Genomic DNA, 20,523 nt, shown 5'->3' on the forward strand with positions numbered 1-20,523 from the left:
AACAACAAAGTAATGTTACTCTACAAAGTAATGTTACTCTCTCTCTAAAAAATCAATCAATAAAATTTTTTTTTTAAATTGCTTGCACAAGACACTGCCTCTGATCATGATGCTCATTTCCCTCTGAAAGACCCTGCTCAGCTGGCTCAGAGCCCCGCATGGGCCCTTTTGTCACTGTCAGTGACACCTTCTCCCTGAGGGTCTCTCTCAGTCTTGCCATCATTCAGGCAATGCTACCAGGTTGGGGAGTGAGCAGGCCCAGCCTACAGGACCAGCAGGGGCAGATTTCCTCTGTGCAGGCCTGGAAGGGTTCTTCCACCACAGCCCAGTCCCTGACCTGCGCGGCCCTGGGACAGCATTTAAGTGGACATTCTGACACTGGGTGGGGGCGGTGCTGGTGTGAGGGACTGGTAACCCCGGGAGTAAAGTGAGCCCTGTTGATGAGATGGAGCAGTATGAGAGACGGTGAGGAGACCCCAGGAAAGAGACCTGGGAGCCTGGTGCTCAGGGGCTTCTCTGACAGGCTCACTCTGCCCCACTCCGGGGCAAGCTTAGCAATGAAAGAGGGAACCTGGGGCAGGTGGACAAGCCTCCTGGCAGCTGCAGCAGGACTGGCCACCCCCACCTCCCCACACACAGCCGCCTCCATACCTCCCCAGGAGCCTCTCACACTCTTAGGCCATCTGGAACCACCTACTCTCTGAAATGATGGCCACTCTAGGAAGACTACTTCTCTCTCCTCTGCTCTGTCCTGTCACATCACACAACCTATTGGGCCGTCTTCAGCCTTTGTACTTGCTATTTTACCTCCATGACAATGGACCACGGGGGCATAGACCTCACTGCAATTGTCCTGTACCCAGAGCCCCCAGAGCACTCCATGTTCTGAATGTGATGCCAGCCCACACCTGACAAGTGGCTGTGAGCCCATTGTGCAGCTGCTCCTCTACCAAAGAGAGGCCCTAGCCAGGGCAGGTCTCACCTCCAACTCTCCAGAGGAGCCCGGACACAGAATGGGGAGAAGACCAGGCCTCGGTGGCACTCCCATTGCTTCCAGAAGAGAAGCTGTCTTCCCCAGGCCACTATCCCAGGGCTGACGCATGGTTGACTGGGTTTAATATTGTTCAATGAGGGAGGATTAAAGTGCTGGGGTTTCAATTCTCCAGAAATTTTTTTGGACTTAGCACCCAGGAAGCTGTAGAAATGTGTGACCTTGTTCTCTTGCCACCTCAGCTCAATGCCATCATCTTTTCATTGAAGCAGGGACTCTGCTAACCCAGTAGCATTTATAGCATAACATTAATTCCTTTAAAATTGTTTCATAGAAGATTAGGTCAAATGGCAGAAGGGCAGAAATCAGAAGCCTGCTCCCTCCTAGGGGTCTGGGCTATGCAATCACTTTGTCAGGTTTGGATAACTTGGCCTTGTGTTTGGATTTCCAACAGGCCTCTGGCGTTTCTGCAGAACAAACACAGTGCTACCACAAATCAGATTAAATAAAATGCATTCAGATAACATTTTTGTAAAATCTGGCACCCTTCTGAAGAATGTCTGGAATGGAACAAGAAAGATTAAACACTTTATTATTCGCTCAGGTATGCCGAGTTCAAGTACTTCTGAATTTTAAACACAAAACAGATGGATAGACTCCACTTCATCCACCGGAAGAGCAGCAGCAGGTTTGTAGGGGCACACAGGGGAGCAGTCTGCTTCATCAAGGGGATGCCAGATTTCTGGGGCTCAGTTATAATTGAAGCTATTAGTTCCATTAGCACATGGTGGGCTGACAGAATGCCAGGCCCTGACAGGCAGCCCACAGCTTTGTGGGATGCTTTAGATTCTCTTCCTCATTTACGTGATTCTTAAGACAGGCTGCTTCCAGGAAATGTGAGGTGTAAACCCAGCCTGTGGATCTTAGAGGTGCAGGAGCAGGTGGCAGCTGGCTGGGCCCTTTCCAGCCCTGCCAGGCAGCACCTCCCTGAATAAGGGTCCTGATTTGGGCTTCCATCCATGTCCAATCTTAATTTGGCAACTGCTCCTAAATTTCTCTAAGGAGCCACCATCTTGAGGTACTGTATGGTTGTTATCACATGAGAATGATCAGAAGAGGATGGAATTTGAAAGAAGCTGAGGTGTCAGAATCCAGGTGAACTGTGTTCTGCAGGTCGGCCCAGTCCAGGGCCCACTTCTGCTCTCCTCTGAATTACCCATCTGTCCATGGAGGAAGATGGCACACTTCCCAGACTCCATTACTTGGGAGCAAAGCATAAATTACTTCCTGTGCCTCGAGGAGTCTGTGCCCAGCCACAAGCATGGCCGGGTATGGGCTACTGTAGGCCTGTGCATTTCCACTGCCAGGCCCAACCTGGGGAGTCATTCGAGCTAAGCTGCTTTCCATGTGGGAGCAGGACTTTCATCTGAGGAGCCTTTCATTAAGAGGGACCCTGGACTCAACTGCTCCTTCCTGACATAGGGGAACTGTTAGCAGAGAGTAAGCCTTGAGTGAAAGCAAAACACTTGCTAAGTGTCTAACCGGTTGGGCCTGTCAAAACCGACCCAATGTTGGTTTTCATTAGCAACACACTTAAGAGGGCAAAGGTGGTGAATAATATCACTCACCACGTCGGTTCCTATGAGCCTGATCCTGCCCAGCAATGAGCCACACTGAATGAAGCCAGCCCTGTTTCACTAACTGGAGAGAGGGAACTGGGGCAAAGAACCAGAAATGTTGACAGAGCAATTATGGCTCTCCCCTTTCTAAGTCTATCCCCTGTTCTTTCTCTTCATTTCGGAGGCCGAGGGGATCTTGTCTTCCAGGAAAGTTGTCCTCATGAGAGGGTGGGACCACCCCCACCTCTGCTAGCTAAAAGGCATAGCACGTCTCCTCACAAGGCTGCAGGTGGAAGGGAGCAGATCAAGACCCAAGTGACTTTCAAACATAGACACAAAGCACAGAGCAACCACTTCACTTCACACCCAGCCAGCCTATTAATATCCGGGGATTTGAGCTTTTAGAGCTGAGAGCTCAGCAGGAGCAGCTATGACTGAGGCCTCCTCCACACCAGCTGCATAGGAACTACTTTCCTTTGGACTGGACGAGAGGTTGTGATCAGACCTGAGCATCAGGGAGGCCCTGAAGAGTCTGGTGTGTGCATCTCTGTGGGGTTCCTGGACTCCCACCATCCACAGGGAGCTGGGTGGTGGGTGTGCCTCCAGGGGCTCCTAGGCTGATGGACTGAGCAGTCAGCCTGGCTTAGGCATGGTTCCTAAAGAGCAGAGAGGCTGGTCTCCCTATGAATACACAATCGAGGGTTAAGGGTCTCATCCAAGCCCTAGTTAGCACACTCCATTCAAAACACTGATTTTACATGGAAAGGTTTTAAAACATTTACAGAATGTGTCAAGATGAGAGAATGAGCATAAACCTTTCATACAACAAGGCCGATAAAGAGAGTGGGTCCCTGTTGCGGACCTAGGCCCACACTCCAAGGAGCCGCTAGGTGGGCGGTGGCCCCTGAGCACCGGGGCTGTCTCACTAGCTGAAGAAAGGTAAAACATCTCACCAACAAGTTTCTAATATAGATTACATGTTAAAATGATAATATATTTGGATATGGGGTTTAATAGATTATACTATTAAAATGAATTTAATGTTTTAATTTTATTTTAAAATTATTTCAACTTTTTAAAAAGGTGGCTACTAGAAGATTTCACGTTAGATATGTGTCTTGAAATGGCTTTATTGGACAGCATTGATTTAGAAACCTGGAGTGTAATCCTCGTTGATCCAGTGTCTGGATGGGTGGCAACTGAGGCCAGCTCATTGGAATCAGATTTATTTTGTGAAATAAGCCTACTTCCTTCACATTTAAAAGAAGAGCTAGCAATGCCACCCATACCAACTCAGGCTGGCATCCTGCTCCCATTTCTCCTCAGAAAGCGGGCCTGAACGGTGCGTCTGAGCGGTGGTGCCTGCTCAGGGATGACACAGGGAAGGCGTGGCTGTCACTCCCGCGACACAAAAGCGGGTTTGTATATTCTGTTATAATATCCCGGTGCATGGCAAGGAGAGTGTTGCTCTAACACAATGAGGATACACAATGATTTTCCAATAGATGGATGAACACATCTTGAGGAGAAGACACATTTTTCTGATTTGCATAAAAATGGTAGTTGGGCTCAGGTAGTTGGACCTGCGGCCTGCCTAGATTCCTCTGTGACGACCAGCTGCTTGCTGGCCTGGCTTCCCTGTCTGCCATGTGCCTGGTGCCCACCTTCAAGCCTTAATGGTACAAAATGTCTTTGGTGTCTGGTGCCAAAGAGTTACAATAACCAGCCGGGCCAGGGCTGCCAAAGAGTTACAATAACCAGCTCACCCAGGATGGGCTGCTTACCTTTTCAGTTTTCTTCTCGTCTGGTTTGCATCTCACGTTGGTGGGGCTGGATGTAGACAGGCCACTGACGGTCCCCACTCCAGCCTCCCCGTTGAGGTTGGCAGCAGTGACATTGGGAGGTGTGACGGCCGATGCCGCTGACGTGAGTGGGATGGCTGGCCAGGGGCACTGGGCGCCACTGATGGTCTGCACTGGGGGCTGGTGGAGGTGCTGCAGGGACACCGTGGAGTGGGGCCTGAGGCTGGCAGTGGGCAGGCGGGACGGGGAGTTCTGGGTGCACAGGGCCGACACCATGGTGGTTGGTTGGTCCTGAGCCTGAGCAGAGGAGTGGGCAGCTGGAGCACAGGATGGGAGAGACAGTGGGTAGACAGTTTAGTTTGAAACCTGCCATGCAATTGCAATGGACTCTTTCCTGAGACAATTTGCCCAGTCTCTGTACAACTGGCACAACACAGGGAAAGCCTGAGGCCCAGCACCCTAAGCATGCACACAGACTACCTGCCCTCAGGACTGGGGATACCACCTCCTGCCTTGCCACCCAGTTTCCTACTGAGTCTTGGACCAGCCTTCTCTGCTGCGATGGGCTAATGCACTCACCCTTGTTAGTCTGTGTCCATAAAGTAAGGCCTGAAGGAGAGCTCTGAAGAAGCCTGCCTGTGAGGGGCCCGTGTCAGCAGTTCCCAACTGCAGTATTCAGTGCTTTGTTTCTGACACTTGGTACTTAGCCTGGTTGAGCTGTGCCCATCACAGGACAAAGTAGCTTGTATGTCTCTCCTCACCCCCCGAAGTCCAGGGAGCATGCGACCCCCATTCCCTGCCTGCAAACTGCAGCCTCAGTTTCCCGATTCACACAACAGGAGCCTCGTGGCCAGGAACCTACCCTTGCCTAAAGATGCTAGGACTCTAGCCCAGCTGGCGTGGCTCAGTGGTTGACCTATGAACCAGGAAGTTATGGTTTGATTATGGGTCAGGGCACATGCCCAGGGCTTGATCCCCAGGAGAGGGCATGCAGGAGGCAGCCAATCAATGATTCTCACTCATCATTGATGTTTCCATCTCTCTCTCCCTCTCCCTTCCTCTCTGAAATCAATAAAAAAAATACTTTTTAAAAAGATGCTAGGACTCTAAAGAAAAATAGAGTTCCTTCCAAACATAGTGCCATGTTAAAATAAATCCTACTACAGCTTGTGTTAGTAATTTTGAAGAACTGTCTCCTTACTAATTACAGAAGCAAATAGGGGAGAGAATGGGCCACACCATAGGGACAGAGTTCTAGGCAGGTGGGTCTGGCCTAAAAAGAGACTTGCGGGTGGCAGCAGACATCACTTCACACCAAGTGTCCCTGTAATGCTGCACTGCTCAGTTCCAGTGTGTTGGCCTTGTTAACCAGAGAAGAGGGATGCCACACTGCCACAGTGTTCCAGTGCCAGACTTTGTGGCATGCATGGCCTCAGCAACATGGAAATATACATGCAACGAAGCCATGTTCTCAGCCCCCACCTTGGACAAAACGCACACTCAGACACCTGTCCGGCTCCGCGCCGCAAGCAACCCCTTCCTCTGACAGTGTGCTGGGAGCCCATCCTCTCTTTCTAGGAGGTGAGACAGAGGAAGTCTTATTTATGGTTTTAAAAAACTGCTCAGAATTTGGGATGGCTTTGGATCCTTCCTCAACGTGACTCCTCATTTCAAAGAAAGACCAGGTTAGGCAATGATGCAGATCAATGAAGCCACTGGGGTCACTTAATCCCCCCGAGATAATCAGTCATTTATCTGCCCCTCCCCTGCTGCCTGGGCTTCAGCCCAACTCAGCAGCCTGTAACGGGAGATGACAGCTCAGCCAGGGAAGGGCAATGGCACTTGGGTCCTGAAAATCCTGTACGGCGGCTTCCGGTTCTTCTGCTGAGCGCTGGCACAGCTCGCCTCCACCTCTGGCTAGCTTCCACCTGACTGCACATCTCCTTACTAAACACTACAAAATAAGAGACGGTATCAGCGGATAAATTCCTTTGTATGGCTTTCCAGTGTCACGAATTTCTATCTTCAACTGAGTTCAGTCTAGAGTTTATGTCACGATGGAGTTTTGTAATTAAATATATTTTCTCTTTCCAAAATTTCAAGTTGGTTCTTTTTCATATCGAACAGATTCTGATTCATAGCTATTGGCATCTCTCTTTTTTTCTTCACCACCCTGTCTTTCTTTTTTAGAGGGTGGATGCTATTTCTTTTATTTTCTTTTAGAGGATCTTAAATATACTGACATCAGTGACTTTTTTAGATTTCTCTTTTATTTCCCTCCCATTTCTTAAGTTTACTGGCTATCCTTTATGTAATAGCTGTCCCAGCCCTGAGATGTTAGTTCATCTGAGCAGGGGTGTCTTATTGCTGTTGTTTCTGCCCTGGATTACTTCTCTGGGTCTGCAGTCTTATCGCTCTTCTACATGGACCTCTGGGGCCTCTTCTCAGAACCAGGAGTAACAGGATTGCTTGAACTCTGGTCATCCAGGGATGGTGAAGATTTAGTCCTCAGGCCAGAGCCACACTCAGCTCTCTGCTCTCCATGCCTTCCACAGTGCTCAGTATTACACATGCCCCCAGGAGAGGCTGGGTCTGGTCCCCTGATACTTGCCGGGAGCTCCTGCCCAGATGCTCTTGCAGGTGTTGAAAGTCAGCCCACACCACCTGTTTTCCACCTGGAGCCTGTAGGCCAGCACTTTGTTTACAACCATAGAGTTGACTTTTAAAAAGTTTTAAAAACAAACAAGCAAACTCTCTGTGTTTAGAACAGAGAAAGTAGGGGAGTTCTACATAAACTCATTCTTCCATACTGTCCAGGGGTCATGCTGTCACTTCTCATTCCACAGAAATATGGTGTCTTACTCGATCATTCCATCAAATATTATCTGGACAAGACCAATTATGGCTCCATCTATTTTCAGAAAAAGAATCCCTTGATCTAGTTGTTTGTTTTTACAACAATATCACACTGACTTAATTACGTAGTTTTATAATATGTCTTGAAATCAGTGTTAGCCTTCCAAATTTGTTGCTCTTTTCAAGGCTGTCTTTTACTCTTCTAGGTCCTTTGCATGCTTATATGAATTTGAGATCTAGATTGTCAATTTCTATTAAAAAGTTGGGTGGGGTCTTGATTCGATTGAATCTATAGGTCAATTTTGGTAGAAAAAACACTTTAATATATTAAGTCTTCTCACTCATGAATATTCATATATCTCTCTACTTATTTAGGTATTCTTCAATTTCTCTTAGCAATACTTTTTAGTTTTCAGTGTATAGTTCTTCCTCATCTTTGATCACATTTGTCCCTAAGGATATTATATTTTTGATGCTATAAAATTGGTATCGTTATTTTTTAAATGTCAATTTCAATTCACTACTAGTATGTAAAAATACAATTGATTTTTGTGTATTAATCTTGTGTCCTGCATCTTGCTGAACTCATTTGTTAGCTAAAAAAAAAAAAAAAAAAGCTTTGTGTGTGTGTATTCCTTAGGGTTCTCTCTATATGATAATGTACTCTGCAAACTGAGATAGTTTAGCTTCCTCCTTTCCAGTCTGTATGCCGTTTACTTCTTTCTCATTACTAACATCTTGGGTTAGAACTTATAACACAATATTGAGTAGAAATATCCAGAGTGGGCATCCTTGTCGCGATCCTGCTCTCAGTCTTTCACAACAAGTTAAATGCTAGCTGTGGGCTTTCATAGATGCCCTTTATCAAGTTGAAGAAGTTCACTCTCATTTTATGAGAGTTTTTATTAGGAATGGATAATAAATTTTGTCAAATTCCCCCCCCCACACACACACCTATTCAACTGACCATGTTATTTTTCTTTTTTAGTTTGTTAATACAGTGAATTATATTATTTAAACATTAATGAAACCTTGTATTCCTGGGATAAACCCTACTTGGTCATGATGTATTATTATCCTTTTTGTTTATTGCTGTATTTTATTTGTTAAAATTGTTTAGAATTTGTTTATGTTTATGAGTAATATTGGTCTATAGTTTTATTTTAATGTCTTTGTCTGTTTTTAGTATGAGGGTAATGCTAGCCTTACAGAAAGAGTTAGGAAATGTTTTCTTTTTCTTCAATTTTCTGGAAGAGTTTCCAAAGAATTGTTAAAATTTCTTCCTTGGCCCTTAGGTATATTTCACCAATGAAGCCACTTAGGCCTGGAGCTTTCTTTATGGAAGGTTTTTAACTAATTCAATTTCTGTAGTAAGTATTGGCCTATCAGATTATTAACTTCTTTTAAGTTTATTAATTTGTGTATTTAAAGGATTTGTCTAATTTGTTGAGTTTATTGGCAGAAAGATATTTTTCTTTGTTCTTTTGATTCTAGTTTCTTAAAGTGAAACTGAGGTAATTGATTTAAGACTTTTTTCTTCTTTTTCTAATATAGGTGTTTAGTGATATAAATTTCCAAATTGATATGTCATGTTTTTATTTTCATTCACTTCAAAATGCTCTCTAATACTACTTTGATTTCCTTTCGATCCCTGGATAATTTTGAAGTATGCCATTTAGTTTTCAAATATTTGGAGATATCTTTGTGTTATTAATTTCTAATTAAACTTTATTATAGTCAGAAAATATACTTTGAGTGACTTTAAATTTTTTAAATTTGAGATTTACATATTATGGCCCAGAATATGGTCTATCTGGTAATGTGTGCACCCGAAAAAGTATGTATTTTGCTGTTTGGTGGAGTATTCCACAAATATCAACTTAGTCAAGTTGGTTATAGTGTTGTTCTAATGTTCTATGTTCTTACCAAATAATATGCTTGTATCCATTATTGAAAGAAGCATTGCAACCTCTGACTGCAATTGCAGGTTTATCTGTTTATATCTCCTTACAGCTCTATCAGTAATTGCTTACTAGTACTAGTTTTTATTTGAGGCTCTGTTATTTGAAGCATAAATATTTAGTCCCTTTGATGAACCAACTCTTTTTTTTTTTTAAATATATTTTATTGATATTCTACAGAGAGGAAGGGAGAGGGATAGAGATCCAGAAACATCGATGAGAGAGAAACATCAATCAGCTGCCTCCTGCACACCACCCACTGGGGATGTGCCCGCAACCAAAGTACGTGCCCTTGACCGGAATCGAACCTGGGACCCCTCAGTCCGCAGGCCGACGCTCCATCCACTGAGCCAAACCAGTTTCGGCATGAACCAACTCTTTTACCACTGTAAAATTGACTTTTTCTTAGTAATGACATTCTCTGTTCTGAATTCTACTTGGTCTGATATTAATATAACCAAACCACATTTCTTTTGATTAGTATCAGCATGGTAGTCAATCCTCATTATTCACAGATTCTGTATTTGCAAATTCACCTACTATCTAAAATTGATTTGCAACCTCTGGTGCTTTTGCAGTCATTCTCAGACATGCACAGATCAGCAAATAATACAAGTCACCCATGCACCTGTTTCCAGCAGAGGTGTGCCAATTTGATGCTCTTCCTTCTCATTTCAGTTCATACAGAGATGCCCAGGGACAGAGAGACAGGAGGGGCAAGGGCAGTGCAGCACAAGAAGCTCCAGCTCTGGGGGAGGTTGGATGGGTTGAATCTTGACCCTGTCACCTATTAGTGGGGTGGCCTCAGGCAAGTCACTTACACTTCCAAACCACATTTTCTCTTTTGTAAGATAAAGAAAATAGAATATCTAAGATTAAAATCTATGTGAGCTACACACACATATTTCACTTAGGTGCAATAGTTCAGTATTCACTCAGTGTTCATGGAAACTTTATAGACTATAACTACTATGAATAATGGCAATTGACTATATATTTATTGTTCTATCCTTTTACTTTCCATTATTTGTATTTTTATATTTAAAGTGTTAAAATCTATTTCCTGTTCACAGCATTTGGTTGGGCCTTGTCATTTTTTTTTTTAAATAATAACTGACAATTTATGCATTCTATTTGGGGTTATTTAGACCATATATATTTAATGAAATTATTTATATGACTAGAGGCCCGGTGCACGAAATTCATGCACAGGCGGGGGAGAGGGGGGCGCTGTGTCCCTCAGCCCAGCCTGCACCAACTCCAATCTGGGAACCTTTGAGGGATGTCCGACCGCCCATTTAGACCACTGGGATCGGGCCTAAACAGGCAGTTGGACATCCTTGTCACAATCCAAGACTGCTGGCCCCCAACCACTCACCTGCCTGCCTGCCTGATTGCCCCTAACTGCTTCTGCCTGCCAGCCTGATCACCCCCTAACCACTCCCCTGCCAGCCTGATCGATGCCTAACTGCTCCCCGACCGACCCGATTGCCCCTAACTGCCCTCCCCTGCTGGCCTGGTCACCCCTAACTGCCCTCCCCTGCCAGTCTAGTCGCCCCTAACTGTCCTCCCCTCCTGGCCTGGTCACCCCTAACTGCCCTCCCTTGCCAGCCTGGTCATCCCTAACTGCCCTCCCCTGCAGGCCTGGTCCCCCTACAACTGCCCTGCCCTGCTGGCCTGGTCACCCCTAACTGCCCTTGCCTGCAGGCCTGGTCCCCCCAACTGCCCTCCCCTGCAGGCCTGGTCCCCCCCCCAACTGCCCTCCCCTGCAGTCCTGGTCCCCCCCCCCCAACTGCCCTCCCCTGCTAACCTGGTCTCCCCTAACTGCCCTCCCTGCTTGCCTGATCACCCACAACTGCCCTCCCCTGCAAGCCTGGTCCCCCCCTACTGCCCTCCCCTGCAGGCCTGGTCCCCCCCAACTTCCCTCCCCTGCAGGCCTGGTTGCCCCCAACTGCCCTCCCCTGCTGGCCTGGTCACCCCTAACTGCCCTCCCCTGCAGGCCTGGTCCCCCCCAACTGCCCTCCCTTGTTGGCCTGGTCACCCCCAACTGCCCTCCTCTGCTGGCCTGGTCCCCCCTAACTGCTCACAACTGCCCTCCCCTGCTGGCCATCTCCTGGTGGCCATCTTGTGTTCACATGGGGGCAGCCATCTTTGACCACATGGGGGCGGCCATCTTGTGTCTGGAGTGACGGTCAATTTGCAAATTACTCTTTTATTAGATAGGACTAGTTTTAAACCTGCAATTTACTACATGTTTTATATTTGACCCATGTATTGTTGTTTCCTTTCCCCTCTTTTTAAGGTTTCTTTTGGGTTATTGGAAGTCTTGTGATTACATTTTATTTCCTCTGTTATCTTATTTGTCATAACTCTTCATTTTCAAATTTAGTGATTGCTTACATCTTTAATTGAACATAGTCTAACTGCAATTGATTTGATAACTCTTTACATGTAGTCTAAGAATATACTTATAATACCTTACAATAGTATACAGTACTTCCATTTCTTCCTTCCCAACCTTCTTGCATTAGCTATTATACCTTTTACTTTCACATGTTTTAAATTCCAAACTACATTGTTTTTATTTTTTTAAACACTCAGTTATGTTTTAAAGATATTTAAATAAGCCCTGGTCAGTGTGGCTCAGTTGGTTGGAGTGTCATCCAATACAATGAAAGATAGTGGGTTTGAAAAAAAAGATATTTAAATAATATTAAAAATCTTATATATTTACTGGTATATATGTAGTTACCATTTCTAGTGCTCTTCATTCCTTTGTATTGATCACAATTTCCATCTGGTATCATTTTCCTTCTTCCTGAAGAACTTTAACACTTCTCATAGTGTGGGTCTACTAATGATGAAATCTTTTAGCTTTTCTATATCTATATAATTCTTTATTCTTCTTTCACTTTTTAAAGGTATTTTTTCTGGGTATAGAATCCAAACTTGACAGACTTATTTTTTTCAGTACTTCTTTCAGTTTTTAAATGTCTTTTCACCTAAAGTGTTCCTGATGAGAAATCTAATGCCATCCTAATTTTTTCTTACTTTATGTATTTTTTTCTGGATGCTTTTAAGATTTTCTTTGTCACAGAAAAAAATCATTGTGAAAAATTTGATTAGATTTTTTTCATGATATAGTTTTCTCCATGTTTCTTATGCTTGGGGTTCCACAACTGTTATTAATCTATGAGTCTCTAGTTTTCATCAAATTTAGAACAATTTGGGTCATTATTTTTCAAATAATTTCTCTCTCACTTTTTTCCTCTAATTTGGGGACTTCAGTCACATGTATATTAAGCCACTTGAAGTTGTCCTGTTGTTCACTGATGCTGTTTTCATTTATTAAAATTCTCTCATCTTTGTGGTTCACTTTTTCATAGTTTTTATTGCTATACCTTCAAGTTCACTAATATTTACGTCAGCAGAGTCTAATTTCCCATCAAGTCCATCAAGTATATTCTTTTTTTAAATACATTTTTATTGATTTCAGAGAGAGGAAGAGAGAGTGAGAGAGAGAGATAGAAACATCAATTATGAGAGAGAATCATGGATCACCTGCCTCTTGCATGACCCCTACTGGGGATATAGCCCACCACCTGGGCATGTGCTCTGACCAGAAATTGAACTGTGACCTTCTGGTTCATAGGTCAACACTCAACCACTGAGCCACACCAGCTGGGCCCATCAAGTATATTTTTTATCTCCATACACTATAGTTTTTATTCTAGAAGTTTGATTGGGTCTTATAAATACCTTTAAAAATCTCTACCCAACTTTCTAATGTATGGAATGCAACTATAATATCTGTCTTCAATGTCTTTGTCTGCTAATTCTAACATCTATATTGGTTCTGGGTCAGTTTAGGTTGATTGATTTATGTCTTTGTTGTTGCTCATATTTTCCTGCTCCTTTGTATGCCCACAATGATAGCACTAACAGCACTTATCCTTTCTTGAAGTCTTTTCTTGGCTCTGGATAGTCTCCTCACATGCAATGCTGATTAGTTCTCAGTGTACTACCCCAGAGGGATGCCCTGCACCCTCAGGAGTTTCCTCTTTGTGCTGAAGTCTGAAATCTTCTCTAGGCATTGTGCCAGGCCCACCTCTGTGTTCATCATCTTAATTGGATCATTTCCATGGTTTTTAAATATCTACTGTCTCACAAACTGTTGCTTTATAAATTTATCTGCTTTTTTTTGGGTTATTTCCAGTAGGAAGGTAAATCCTGTCCTCATTACTTTATCTTGGCCATAAGTAGAAGTCTAGTTTTCATATGATGCAGTAATTCCATGTCTGGGTATTGATCCAAGGAAAATGAAAACATTAATTTAAAGAGATATGTGTAACTCCATGTTTATTGTAGCATTTACAATAGCCAAGAAAAAGCAATCTAGGTTTCCATTGATAGAGAAATGGATAAAGAAGATATGATATAATACTAGAGGCCCAGTGCATGAAATTCATGCATGGGGGTGTGTGTCCCTCAGCCCAGCCTGCACCCTCTCCAATCTGGGACCCCTCGAGGATGTCCGACTGCCCGTTTAGGCCTGATCCCGGTAGGATCAGGCCTAAACGGGCAGTCGGACATCCCTCTCACAATCCAGGACTGCTGGCTCCCAACTGCTCGCCTGCCTGCCTTCTTGATTGCCCCTAATCACTTCTGCCTGCCAGCCTGATTGATGCCTAACTTCTCCCTTGCCAACCTGATTGTCCCTAACTGCCCTCCCCTGCAGGCCTGATTGCCCCTAACTGCCCTCCCCTGCAGGCCTGGGTCCCCTCCAACTGCCCTTCCCTGCTGACCTGGTTTCCCCCAACTGCCCTCCTCTGCTGGCCCGGTCACCCCTAACTACCTCCCCCTGCAGGCTTGATCACCCCCAACTGCCCTCCCTGGCAGGCCTGGTCCCTCTCAACTGCCCTCCCCTGCTGGCCATCTTGTGGCAGCCATCTTGTGTCCACATGGGGGCAGCCATCATTGACCACATCGGGGCAGCCATCTTGTGTGTTGGAGTGATGGTCAATTTGCATATTACTCTTTTATTAGATAGGATAGAGGCCTGGTGCACGGGTGGGGGCTGGCTGGTTTGCCCTGAAAGGTGTCCCGGATCAGGGTGGGGGTTCCCTTGGGGCGTGGGGTGGCCTGGGCCAGGGGCCTGTGGTGGTTTGCAGGCCAGCCACGCACCCCCCCCCCCCCCCCCGCCGGCGACCCAAGCAGAGGCCCTGGTATCTGGGATTTATTTATCTTCTATAATTGAAACTTTGTAGCCTGGAGCGGAGGCCAGGGTAGGCCAGGAAGCTTGGCTTCCTCCATCGCCGGAGAAACCCAAGCCTCCTGCTCGCTCTGTGGCTGCCGCCATTTTTGTTGGGATTTATTTATCTTCTATAATTGAAACTTTGTAGCCTTTAGCGGAGGCCAGGGCCAGCCAGAGCGGGCGGGAAGCTTGGCTTCCTCCATTGCTGGGGAAACTCAAGCCTCCTGCTCACTCCGTGGCCGCAGGCATCTTGGTTGGGTTAATTTGCAAACTCACTCCTGATTGGCTGGTGGGTGTGGCTTGTGGACCTAGTGGAGGTATGGTCAATTTGCATGTTTCTCTTTTACTAGTGTAGATATGATGTATATATAATATATACAATGGCATATTAATCAGTTCAAAAAAGAATGAAATATATGAAATATTGCCATTTGAGACAACATGGATGGACAAAGAGGGTACTATACTAGTAAAATAAGTCAAACAGAGAAAAACAAATGCCATATGATTTCACTCATATGAAGAATCTAAAAACAGAAAATAAATGACTAAACAAAACAGACCCATAGAAACAGAGAACAAGCTGATGATTGCCAGAGGAGAGCAGGATGGGTGAATAAGGTGAAGGGGAATAAGAGGTACACAATTCCAGTTATAAGAAAATGTATGTCATGAGGAAATATAGAACAGTCAATTCTATTGCAATAACTTTGTATGACAGATGGGTACTTGTCTTAGTGTGGTGATCATATTATAAGGTACTAGAGGCCCAGTGCACAAAATTCATGCACTGGGGAGGGGGGGTCCCTCAGCCTGACCTGCACCCTCTAGCAATCTGGGAGCCCTCGGGGGATGTCCAACTGCTGCAGAGGTGGGAGAAGCCCCCGCCATCACCATTTCGCTCACCAGCCATGAGCCCAGTTCAGGGCTTTTGGCTGAGCGGTGCTCCCCCTGTGGTAGCGCACTGACCACCAAGGGGCAGCTCCTGCATTGAGCGTCTGCCCCCTGGTGGTCAGTGTGCATCATAGCAACTGGTTGGTCTGCCATTTTGGTCAATTTGCATATTAGCCTTTTATTATCTACTAGTGGTCTGGTGCACGAAATTCGTGCATGGGGGGGGGGGTGTTCCTCAGCCCGGCCTGCACTCTCTCCAATCTGGGACCCCTCGAAGGATGTCCTACTGCCAGTTTACAGGGATCGAGCCTAAACTGGCAGTTGGACATCCCTCTCACAATCTGAGACTGCTGGCTCCAGCCGCTCACCAGCCTGCCTGCCTGCCTGCCTGATTGCCCCAACCACTCTGCCTGCTGGCCTGCTCACCCCCAAATGCCCCCCCGCCAGCCTGCTCACCCCCAACTGCCCCCCTGCTGGCCTGCTCACTCCAAACTGTCCTCCCTGCTGTCCTGATCACCTCCAACTGACCCCCACTGATGGCCTGCTCACCCCCAACTAGCCCCCCTGCTGGTCTGCTTACCCCTAACAGCCCCACCCCCCCACCAGCCTGATCACCCACAACTGCCATCCCATCCTGGCCTGATCACCCTCCAGCGACCCAAGCTCCCAGCCCCTCCTTTTTTTTTTTTCAGTGGCTCGTTGAGCGGAGGCCAGGGCCAGCTGGAAGCAAGTATCTGGGATTTATTTATCTTCTATAATTGAAATTTTGTAGCCTTGAGCAGAGGCCAGGGCTGACCAGTGCAGGCCGGAAGCTTGGCTTCCTCCATTGCCAGGGCAACCCAAGCCTCCTGTTTGCTCCAGCTTCGTGGCCGCCACCATTTTTGTTGGGATTTATTTATCTTCTATAATTGAAACTTTGTAGCCTTGAGTGGAGACCAGGCTGGCCAGAGGGGGCAGGAAGTTTGGCTTCCTCCATCACCAGGGCAACCCAAGCCTCCTGCCCGCTCCAGCTCCATGGCCGCCACCATCTTGGTTGGGTTAATTTGCATACTCACTCCTGATTGGCTGGTGGGCGTGGCTTGTGGGCGCAGCAGAGGTATGGTCAATTTGCATGTTTCTCTTTTATTAGTGTAGACTAGAGGTCTAGCACACGAAATTGTGCAAGACCCAGACCCGCCATGCCATGAGACCCATCAATGCACCTCCTGGTGACAAATCGTTTGGTCGTTATGGCGTTACATTGTTACGGCCACTGACCTTTTATAATATAGATTATTATCTATAAGTGTAATATACAAATCAATCAAACAACTGAACAGCAGAATAACCATCCAGATGACCTTCTGGACAACCTTCCAGATGACCATACTATGACACGCACTGGCACCAGGCCAGCCAAGGTGGGTGTGATGCGACTGGTTGGGGGACCCCTGCCATCGCCCCATGATTGCCCTGCAGAGGGAGGTCCAGGCCACTGGCCGGTGGGGCAATGAATTGGGGGACAGGGGGCGCGCCGCGATCATGGAGCCCCAGCTGGGTGGGTGGGGCCTCCCTCTGCTGGGCAATCGATTGCAGAACCCCGTGATCAATTGCCCCAATGAGGAAGGCTCAGGCCACCCAGCCGGCGGCCATAGAGGGAGGCCCAGGCCACCCAGCTGGTGGCACTGCAGCAGGTGGGTGGAGCCTCCCTCTGCGGGGCAATCAATCTGGGGGCCCCACAATCAATCACCTCACAGAGGGAGGCCCAGGCCAGCCAAGTGATTGCATCCCATGCCTGTCGCCTGTAGAGGGAGGTGACTGGTGGTGGGGGTGGTGGGGAAGCAGCACTGCACAGATGGCAAGCAGTGGCAGTGGCAGTGGTGGGGGCGGGGCCAGCTGCCAGCAGCCAGGGGAAGGAAAGCCCTGATAGGCCCTGATCACTGGCCAGGCCTAGGGACCCTACCTGTGGGGTCCCAGATTGCAAGAGGGTGCAGGTCGGGCTGAGGGACAACCCCCCCCCCGCCCCCAAGCACGAATTTCATGCACTGGGCAGCTAGTGTAGGATATAAATGTCAAATCACTATGTTGTACCCCTGAAAAAATATATAATATTGTATCTCAACTTTAATGAAATAGAAAATAAATAAATAAAATGGAAGAAGTCTTACTTTATCTTTTAGATAAAAAATATGATTATATCTATTACTTAAAACCCTCTAATATGCTCCTTTGCCCTCAGGACAAAAACTGAAATTCCTTGACATAGCCTAAAAGAACCTCATGGTCTGCCCCTGCACACCTTTTCAGTGTTACCACAAGACAGGTACATATCCTCCTGCATCCTTTGTTCTTCCCCCTGACCTGGTTTTAGTTCTCAAAGGCACCAGTCCTGAGCTAGCTTCACTATCACCTCATCCACCACTGCATGCACATCTACTCATCTTTGGGATCGAAAAGTAAATTTTGCCTCAGCAGAGAGAGAGTTACTATCGTTCTCCTTCCATACTTTTTGTCAGTCACATCGACTCCGTGAGGTCACCACAGCATGGACTAGTCCTCCTCATCACCATGCCTGTGCCCTCGCCAGTCCCTCTGCCCCAACATCCTCTCTGCTTTAATTCAAGGAAGTGGCATCTCCTCTTGAAAACTTTCCATAAACCTCTTCCATCCCTCTCCTACTTTCCTCCCAGTCTGAGTACACTATCTCTCCTCCACGTTTTCTTAATACACTCCATCCTAGTGGTTTTCAAAATGTACTGAAAGTTCTCTTGTCCTTCTCTCTAATTGGGGGTGGAAATAGGGTCCATCTGGTTCTTCTCTGTATTTTCAAACCTCAGCAGAGCCAGGTGTATACAGAGCTCTCTTTCAGTACTGTTTGCTGATGAATATATGGCTGCACATGGCTCTTGCCCCTGCTAAGCACTGATATGAGGCTGTGTGGACACTGTGCTTTATGGGGAGAGCTGCCCTTAAAAAAAAGGAGTTACATTAATTAAGTAGAACAAATTATATTGGATGCTTTTGTCAAACTGCCTGACTTTGGCTCGGGATGAGCACTCTAATGAAATGCTTCTCAATCGCCTAGGTCGGGGTCTGCTGAAATGGGTAATTACAGCCTTGACAATACATTACTTGTACTGTCAACAGTTTTTTTGTTCTCTCTCTTGAAAAATGCAGGGTAAAGTGGAAAATGCTGTGAGAACTCAGTGGCATTTAATTTATTGATATAACGCAGTAGGAGCCTTTCTTTAACCTGGCTGTGACAGCAATAGTGTGGGGACAAGTATTAGGTTTGGAATGCAATGGGAAAGCCATTTTACACCCTGTGCACCACTCTTCCCATCTCTAGAATTAAACTGATGGAAGAGAATGCTTGTCCCACCATGGTAGTTACTATGATGATGGATGGCTGAGATTCAATGCTGTCCTGCCCTGGCCATGCCAATTCCTTTTCATTCAGCTTGTTACTCTGCAGAGGGAGAAATGACCAGCAGGTCTCATTTTCTTTGAATTGGGAAGTTGTGAGCAAGCCATGGCATAGAAAGGCCATTATACTGTCATTTTGTGCAGAAAACCCAGGGCTGCCATGCTGGGTGTGCACTCTCAGTGAGAAGCAGGGCTGTGGTGGTGCACACAGAAACATCTGCACGGGGGAGTGGGACCTGAAGGGACTTGGTCTGAGACTTTAGGTGCCCCAGGTCCTGCCTAGGTCCTCCAAGGGCCAAGGAGATGGGTATTTTGGGGGTAGAGCCCCAGTCAGGAAGCTCACTCCATCACTTGGCTACTACAAGAACTGTGTCCTTAGCTGGAGGCTCCCACTCAGCAGTGTCAGATGAACTTAAGCCAGGCCAGAAGCATAGCTGATCAGAAGGTAGCAGCTGGGGCTAGGAGGTCTGGCATCGGATGATGCGATTGCCGAACTCCTTCAGTACACTGACAGCCAGTTCTCGGCGGCCAGAGCTGCCAGACACAGAATTCAAATATATATGAAAGACTGCTAGGCACTCACAGAGTCTCTGGGACTGCAGGGTCAGTCTTGGAGGCTCTCTAGCCAGGGAAGTGCCCAACCCATCCATGAGGCTTCCCTGGGCCAGATCCCATGACTGCTAGACACAGACACCACCCAGCATGCCAGAAACAGGCATCTGAAGTCCACCCTGCACCCACTGGTGATTGGGGACTGCACACCGTAAGTCCACCTGCTGCCCCTGAAAAGCCAGGATGTTTTCACCATCTCCTGCATCCCCAAAGGGATCCACGCGGCATCTCACATTTCTGACATCTGAGTGGAGGACATACATAGAGTCCAGGTGAGTGTCTGCACCTGGCCTGACAGGCGGCTGAGGGAGCAGGGGCTGCCTCCTACCATGGTAGGCAGGACTCGTACACGGTATGGGAGCCCCCTTAGGGAGGCAGTTCCAAACCAACCAGTGGGCCACAGTGTGACTAGCACTCACTGCATCTCCCAAAGCCACATGTCATTATCTTCCTCCACCAATAAGTTCCGTTCTGGTCTCTTCTAGGTTAGGGGATGCCATTGCCATCCCCCAGTCCACCTGCCAGCCGAGAACTGGGCTTGGTTCCTCACTCACCTGAGCACTTCCATCCAGAGCATCTCCAAGTCACACCCACTCTGCCTCCTGCACAGCTCATTATCTTGTCCCAGTTCTGCTCACTGGGTCCAGGCCCTTGCTACCTCACCGGGCACAGCGACCCCTTTCTCCTGGCTCTAGGCCTTGGGCTGCCCACACCACCTCTTCTCCCTGCCATGCCTGCTGATATTCACTGCAGTGTCAACCCTCAGGCTTCAAGTCCCGTGGCGGGTCCCCACTGCCTTCAAGAGAGAATTCAACCCCCAGATCCTGTGGTAACTTTTATGTTTACTTCTTTACTCTCATGCATTGAGTACTCCAATAATATTCTTATTCTCTAACAGAACAATAAAACAGCTGCAGTGTACTGCGTACATACTGTATATGCCATGTCGATGCCTTCACAGTGTCTGCGGAGGTAAGTGCCGTCTTTCAGCGGAAGACACTGGGGCCACGGCAGCCCCAGCATTCAAAATAGGTCTGCCGACTCCCAAGTCACGCCTTTAGCCAGGCTTCCATCAGCTCGGTCTTCACTGAATTTCTTGCTGCTGGTTGAAGACTGCTTTCTCCCACTT

At 46.9% G+C, this 20,523-nt stretch overlaps 1 protein-coding gene across 4 annotated transcripts in view; it reads right to left on the minus strand.

The window, feature by feature from the left end:
- The window catches only part of SH3RF3 (SH3 domain containing ring finger 3), a 371,306-nt gene that overhangs the window by 86,011 nt on the left and 264,772 nt on the right, over positions 1-20,523 (minus strand). For all 4 annotated transcript variants that reach the window (XM_080653021.1, XM_080653020.1, XM_080653019.1 and 1 more), the window contains one exon: positions 4,395-4,729. In XM_080653021.1, the coding sequence (XP_080509147.1) occupies positions 4,395-4,729 (335 nt within the window). The remainder of the gene's footprint in view (positions 1-4,394; positions 4,730-20,523) is intronic.

This window comes from Plecotus auritus (assembly GCF_963455305.1).
Source record: "Plecotus auritus genome assembly, chromosome: 2".
Taxonomy (NCBI): Eukaryota; Metazoa; Chordata; class Mammalia; order Chiroptera; family Vespertilionidae; genus Plecotus; species Plecotus auritus.